The sequence below is a fragment of the Fukomys damarensis genome, unplaced genomic scaffold, assembly GCF_012274545.1.
Source record: "Fukomys damarensis isolate Sample0158 unplaced genomic scaffold, DMR_v1.0_HiC HiC_scaffold_25, whole genome shotgun sequence".
NCBI classification, from domain to species: Eukaryota; Metazoa; Chordata; class Mammalia; order Rodentia; family Bathyergidae; genus Fukomys; species Fukomys damarensis.
Window position 1 is genome coordinate 26935850 of NW_022900937.1, and position 7830 is coordinate 26943679.

The 7830-nt window shown below is 42.3% G+C and overlaps 1 gene segment (V, D, J or C); it reads right to left on the reverse strand.

The window, feature by feature from the left end:
- Window positions 1-1847: 1847 nt before the first annotated feature.
- LOC104875379 lies at window positions 1848-2771 on the reverse strand. The segment is given in 3 exon segments: window positions 1848-1882; window positions 2260-2571; window positions 2665-2771. Coding segments are annotated over 3 exon segments (444 nt in total).
- Window positions 2772-7830: the final 5059 nt, after the last annotated feature.

Here is a 7830-nt window from a genome sequence, read left to right on the forward strand (position 1 = left end):
TGTAGGGTTGTGCTCAAAAGTTATAGGATGGGCTTTGTTAATGAATTTGTAGGTCAGCCTGTTGGTCCTCTGTGAGGATCATATGTCTCCTTGTGGAGTTTTTAGGAACTGACCAACACTTGAGTGAATGAATTCTGAGAAGAGCAGGTTCCCCTCCATCGTGTGTGTGAGGTTCATTAACCAGGAGAGCCTGCACAGCCCAAACCACCGGTGTCACCAATCAACAGGGATTCCCTAGCAGACAGCCAGCAACTGTACCTGCACCTTCAGCTCCCTAGTCTCCACCTGCAGACCACATGGCAGAGCTGGAACTTTCCAGCCTCCATGGTCCTGTGAGCCAGTTCTGGAGGAAATGTCTTTTCCTGTGTGCTGTCACTATGTGTCTGGTTTATCTCTGCTGCTCTGGAGAACCACATCCAATGCAGCCCTCTAGACAAGCGGGGGACAATTAGAGCAGTAACTCAAATTACTGAGTATTCCTTTATAGCACTAGCTGTAAAGGACATGTACCATCTAAACCATTGTGAATTTTCAGTTTCTTCACATTTCTGTGTGAGTCCAGTATGTTTATTCACTTTTCCATTTTTGTAATATTCACCAAGAGTTTTTGGTAGAGACATGGAACACATGTTTCGTTTTTAATTTAGATTGTGTAATTTCATTTTTGTTAATAAAGAGAGGTAAAGGCCAGACAGTTATGTCAATCTCTTCCTGTACACAGCCTTGTGTTTACTGAATTTTCCCCCTGGTTTTATATTATTTCCCGTGATTGATTTTTTATTCCATTTCCTCATTATTAAAGCAGAATCTTGGCATCATTCTGATCCATTCTCTACATACGGATATGTACAGGAGTGTGTGTGAGGGTTTTACCATCAGAAACCCAATATGGAGGAAGGAAGGGAGGGTAAGGGGAATAAAATGAATCAAGATGTGATAAGCACAAGCACCTACTTTCTAAAGTGGAAGTAAATATTATGTACTGCAAACAAGTCTTAACACAAAACTGGAATGTGAAAAACTGACAATAAATAGCATGTTAAATACATGATAGTGAGTTGACAAAAGTCTCCGAAATGGGAATAGGATCAAGAGACTGGGGGTCAACAAAAAAGAACTAAAATGTGCATGTGTGGGGATTGGGTGTGGAAATGAACTTATGTTCATTAAAAAATTTCTTCACGGAAAAGTATAGCTGTAAGAAAGATATTATTAATTATAGAAGCATATTTGATCATTTTTGGACAATTTGAGAATGCTTGTGTGATGGAAATACAGAATTAACTGAGATAAAAGTGAGATAGAAACTAGAAAATGTATGAACACAGAAATATGAGAATCTTCCTCGAAAAAATGAATGTTATCGTACTTGAACACTTTCCCTCATGTATTCTTCATCTTTTACTGATATATAGATTGAATCCTAGTGATGAGAGATGAGAAAGAAAGAGGAGAGAGAGAGAGAGAGGGAGAGAGACAGAACATTTAGAGGGAGAGTTCTTACACTGTGTTTTAAAATTGTTACAATTTCTAAAGTCCAAAAGAGAAGAGTAGGCCCAACCCTGCTCCACGCCCTTGGACCGGAAGAGCACAGCAAAGCCCTTGGACTCTGCCCTGAGTCCAGCCCAGTTTCTCTCTTCTCTCCTCCCTGAGCACGGGACTCCACAAGGTGCTGGGGCTGAGCCTGAGGACCAGACATCCTGAGGTGGGCAAGGATAGAAGAGAGAGCTGGGTGTTTTCAGACTCTGTCATTTGGGTTGGGAAGGACTTCATTCCTTAATCTGTATCATGTATTCTTGTATGAGACAATTCCTCACACTTGAGAATAAATTAGCAGATACAATTTTTTATGATGATGAGTTGACACTGAAAAGAAAATGCAGTTGACAAAGTTTCCAAGTTACGTGAGATCATGTTTGCCCGTGTTTGAGGTCATCACACCAGGGACCAGGGTTTAGCCATCAAGTGCAAGTTAGATATATGAGGTGAAACTCCATACTTCAACAATATTAACGGAATGTTCACTTATCGTTGAATACTAAATTGCAGCTCATGCATTTCAAGGTTTGCTAAGGTCGTGTGATGTTAATACGGAAGGGAAACTCCAGGGGCCAACAGGAAGTCCCCCCCCACTCTGCTACCTCCTCTGCAACTGCTCCTGGGGCCCTGCCTGGTTCTCCATGGACCACAGTGACCCCTGCTGGACTAGAGCGCCCCTGCAGGGAGGTTTGTGTCTGGGCGCACACTGAGGTCCCCTCGCTGTGTCTCTTGCACAGTAATACACCGCCGTGTCCTCGGTTCTCAGGCTGCTCATTTCCAGATACAGCGTGTTCTTGCCATTGTCTCTGGAGATGGTGAATCGGCCCTTTACAGAGTCCGCGTAGTATGTGCTACCACCGTTAGAATTGATGGATGAGATCCACTCCAGCCCCTTCTCTGGAGCCTGGCAGACCCAGCCCATCCAGTAGTTACTGAAGGTGAATCCCGAAGCCAAACAGGAGAGTTTCAGGGACCCCCCAAGTGCCACCAATCCTCCCCCGGACTCCACCAGCGGCACCTCTGCTTGGACACCTGCAAACACAGAGACATCTTGCTCAGGAAGCTGTCACACACGTCCACTGTGTACACTCACGCCCTCGGTATCTTTTGCTCTAAATTATTTACCTTTCAAAATTACAAACAGGAAAACCCAACACATGGTAAGGTCCATGTTGCGCTGCCTGTGTTCAATCCTGATCACCAAGTGGGAGGACCTGGGCATCCAGGGCTGGGCTCTCTGCAGAGCTGCAGGGTCAGGGCTGGGCTGTTTATTAACAGCACACCAAGGCCCTATTTGCATGACCTTCTGCTATATAGACAGCACTGAGGATGGATAACTCAGAGAGGGCACTGCCCACTTCCAGTGAGAGTGTGCTGGGATAGTGTGGTACCAATGAATTCATTTACGATAATAGGAAATCACATTATGAGATAATGTATTGAAATTATCTCTTCATCTACTTGTATTTGTCTTCTACACATAGCATGCATCTTTCTATTAAATTTGTCTCTTGGAAAATTATGAAAGCAAAATTCATATAAAATTATGGAAGTGTGGGACACAGTTTCCTCTTCTATAGCAGAGCTGATGCTCTGTAAATGTTCTCCACACTATCTGGGCCTAGGCTCTCCAAATTTGTGAACAAACTGCTTCCTGTTCCAGGTCCTGGACAGAGAGGGGCACCTGGTGATGTTGCTGTTCCCCTTTTCCCCTGCTGAGCACAAGTGTGATTTTGCTGAGTTTTGCTGTTTGCTGAGATGAAACAGAGCCAGTGTTCATGTGGATGCCTGTCCGTGAATCTCTCATTTTCCACTGTCATAAACTCGCTCACTCTTTATCTATATTTAGAGATAGTTTATCCGTGACAGGTTCATCAGATAGAACACATAAACTGCCCAGCTATGAAGTGGGCACCTGAGAAGTATTAACACACAACGGCTCTTCCACAAGCACACACAGGGACAGAGCAGGGAACACACGTGTCATCCTGCAGTGTTTCCTGGGGCTCCTCTGCCATCCCTCCCTCCTGCTGCTTCCCTCCTGCATCCTATCTCCAGGCAGCTCATGACCTTCATGATGCTTTACACTATTTTTTCTATTTCAACATTTACATAAAGAGCACACACCATCTAACTTGATCATGCTTAATTCAAATATTTGTTTAAAATCTCAACACATGTCTATGTGAGTCAGCATTCTTGGATATTAATGCTGATTAATTTCCCAATGTATGCAAATAGAGCCATGCATACAGCTCAGTGGTCAGCTTGCCTACTGATTGTGAGGCCTTGATTTTCATTCCCAGTATGGAAAAGATACACAGAAAGTTAACAATCAGAGAGAAACAAGATGAAAAATATTTCAGTTTAAATCTTCAGTTGCTCTATTAATGTTTAATTAAATGTTCTAAGCTTCAGCTTATTATAAAGTGAGCTACTCATCATCACACAAATGCAGACACATGAAAAAGGTGGTCTCTTTTGTTACAACACAGACTACAACTACAATCAAAAAACTGGATTCATTGTAAATTAATAATGTTTTCAGTGCTCCAAAAAAATGAAGTTGCAAGGCAGTAAAAATATGGAACCTGGAAATTTTGAGGTTACACAAGAAAATAAGGGCAAGACTTATCTGCCTGGGTCTGAGGTCACCCTATGCCATGTAATAAGAAGATTAAGTTGGAACAACTCATTGATTACTAATGGCTGAGTGTGCTGAAGCCTGAGAATGTGAGTTTAACACATACACAAACTGGGGAGGAGAGTGTTCTATTCCTGCTGCTGTAAAAACACCACACAAGGAACACTTTACATCACATACAGGCATTTGTCATATTTGTGGACACAGAGTTTTAGAAACAGGCAATGACAGATTTGGTTTCTGCAGGGGGATAACTGTGTGCTCCCAGACCTTGTCTAGATTGTGCACCCTCAGGTCACAGGAGAAATGCACACTGTGTCCCTACATTGCAGGGAGGGGAAAAAAAGTGATATGCTCATGACACAACCGTCCTGATCTCAACTAAGAATCAAGTATCCCTGGGAAATTTCCCAAAAAATATACCATATATTATTGATATCCACCAGGGCACACATGAGTTCCAATCTATAAACTCTGAGGGGCCCATGGATTCCAACCATAGTTTTCTATCCCGTCCTCCCACTCCCATGTCTTTATCTCTTACTAACATCGTCCTATTCCCTCATAACCACTCCAAAGTTTTAAATCTCTTTAGTACCCTTCTCAAAGCCTGATGTAAATGTTATCTAAATGAATTATGGGTGAGATTTTCCATGTGATTCTCCTTAATTTGTCATCATTAAATTAAACAAGTTGAACGTTTCCCAACTATAGTGCTGAGCCTTCCAACGAATGGACAGTTCCAATCTAAAGAGCTGATACAAAGGAGCAACGAGTACCAATAATAAGCACAACCTCACTGGACCAATGTTTACCCTTAATGATCCATAGTAACCCCCTTTGACTTCATGTGGGTGTCAATTTACGTCACATTTCACATGGTGCTTTCAGCCCATCAACATGTTTTCAGAGCTCAGCTCCTGCAAGAGTCCACGTGGGTGCGAGCTGGCGCAGGCAGTGTCCCACAGCAGGTTTCCCTCCTGGTGTATCTGTGGGCCAGGTGCCTTGTGGCCGATGGGGCAACAGTTTACAAGGTCTACAAGGCACTGCTCTTGGGCACCTCTCTTGGAGGCTCTCACCCCACACTTGTGCTGCCATTGCCTTTGTGGAGGGTCTCTGCAGCTTCTGCCTTCTACAGAGGTTCCTGCCTGAGCCTGCAGATGACCAGGTCTGCTTTGAGGTCAGATGGAGGCTTCCATGGCCACAGTGCTTGGACTTGGTACACTTGCAGAGAGTTCATCTAATGCACACCATGGACATACATGGTCTGTGCACTCTGCAGTGTCAACCATGGAGGCCCACGTTGTGCTTGGACACACAGGAGCCACACGTGTGGTGACTCAGGAATGTGGTCCCCAAATATATGGGGCTGACACTTGAGGAAACCCTGAGAAATGACAGCATGACCATCTATGGCTGTCATGACCTCAAGTTCATGTATTCTAGGCTTGTGTGGGAGTGGAAGACTCTAAACACCATTGGAATCATTTTCTCTTTTCCTGTTCAGCAGCATTAGGCTTGTCTCAGTCTATGCCACTCTCCTTATCACAAGACTTCAGTGTTGGCCCTAAGAAATCTTTGCTCTCGTTATGACATGGCCAGGCTGGGACACTTCCAAATATTTAAGTTTTCCTTTCCTTTTGAATTGATATTTCATTATATCCTGTTGCCGTTTTCACTCATTTTATCATTAGAAATGAGGAAAATCTATTCTCAACCCTCAGAGTGTACTTAGGAGATTTATCCCACCATGTCTCATGGCTTCCTGGAAACTTTTGACATTCACCATACACCTGGACATAAACACCCTTTTTTCCCCATTGGATGCAAAGATGTCTTTACCCTCACTTTCCAGTACACTTCTCCTCATTTCCATCTGAAGCGTCATCCAGATTTCTTTCATCAGTCTGATTCTGCCCACATGCTGATCCCGGGCACTGAACTATCACAGCTCTGCTCCACACAGCAATGTGTCCGCTGTGGATGGGCAGCTTGCAAGGCCACAACTGCACAGACAAAGCTTCTCCCCGAGTGCTGTCCTAGATTTGCTAATATCATAGGCACTGCATTGTCGATGTGCTTGTGGTGATTCTGGTGTAAATAAATGTACTGCTGTGCCTGACATGTAAATCATGTCACATCCAAATGTCTTCTCTCCAAAATGGATGATAATAAACGTGGCCATTATTGGTTTAATTAGTGCTTTAAATGCTGGTGCTCTTAGGGTACTCCTTCAGCTTATAACCTCCTTTCTGAAATGCACTGTCCCATATTCCACTATCCAAAGTTGCCTATTTTTTTAGGTAATTACTTTTTATTCTATAATTTCCCTTTTCCTTTTAAAAATATTTAGTAATGAATTGAATGTTTTGTCCAACTTATCTCCTGGTTACAATAAGCTCATGAAAAGATTCCAGGAAGCAGTCACATTAATGATTTGCCTGCAAAATAAACAAAAGTGATTAGGTTAATAGATGGGGAAAATCAGTGATGTTCATTGCTCTCCAGTCAGGAGCATCTCATTCCACTACAACAATAACTCTGTAAGACAAAAATAAAATGACCATTAAATAAACCATTTTATATGAAATGGAATAGGACTCAGCCATAAAGAATGAGAAAATAGAGTCATTCATAGGAAAGTGGATGCATATTGAGGTCACACTCTTAAGGGGAATATATAAGTCACACATGTATAAATACCGAATAGTTTCTCTGGTGTGAAAAACTATAATTGTACATAAGATCCTAATGGCATATATTGACAATGTGAAATAGAAAGAAAAGGGCTAAAGGCATAGGAGTAGTGGGAAGGGTTGGGCAAGGAAATAAAGGAAAAGAAAAAATATGAGAAAATGAAAAAATGGAAATAAAGTGTTTGTAAATAGGGAAAGGAGGAGGAGTTGAAAGGAGGGCAGGGGTAAGGGGAAAAAATGAGAACTAAGACGTCTCATGCAAAGGTACAAGATCCCAGTTATGAATGTAACTGTACAGTATACTTAAAATGTACCAATAAAATCAATGAGAAAAAATTTTTTAATTTTGATAGTTCCCTAAATCATGTGTTGGGAAATTTGTCATGATCCTGACTAAAAACCACACAGAGGACTGTGTACCTCTGTCCACAGTGATCATCATTAATGGAAAAAACATTGTTTGGGATGTGGGGAAAAGGCCAGAGCTGACTATGATGCTGAGTTTGCTGCCAGGTCTTGTTGGTTTGACAATCCCATGGTAATTATTGATTGCACAATGTGACAGCGAGGAGTCCGTCTCTGAGTGCTGATGCGGAGGCAGCATGAAGAATGTCTGGTGACTCTAGACATGATCACTGAGGAAGGAAAATCTTAACAGGAAAAAGAATCTCCCTGGAAAGAAGCCTTGCTATTTGGAAATGTATCCTTCAAAGGATTTCCTCCCCTAGTAAGTTTTATGATAATGTCAGAGTCCAAGGCTTTTAGGAAGACTGTAGCACTCTTTTTTGAGTTCAAACATCTTGGGGTCCCAGTTGAAATTTTGAAATGAAAACCCTTTGTGACAGACCCTTTGTGGTCTGTCAGTGTGAGAACACACAACCTTCCATAGTATCAGTAAACACAATGCTGTGGCCTCCAAGAACAAAGAAAAAGTCATGGAATAAAAATGAT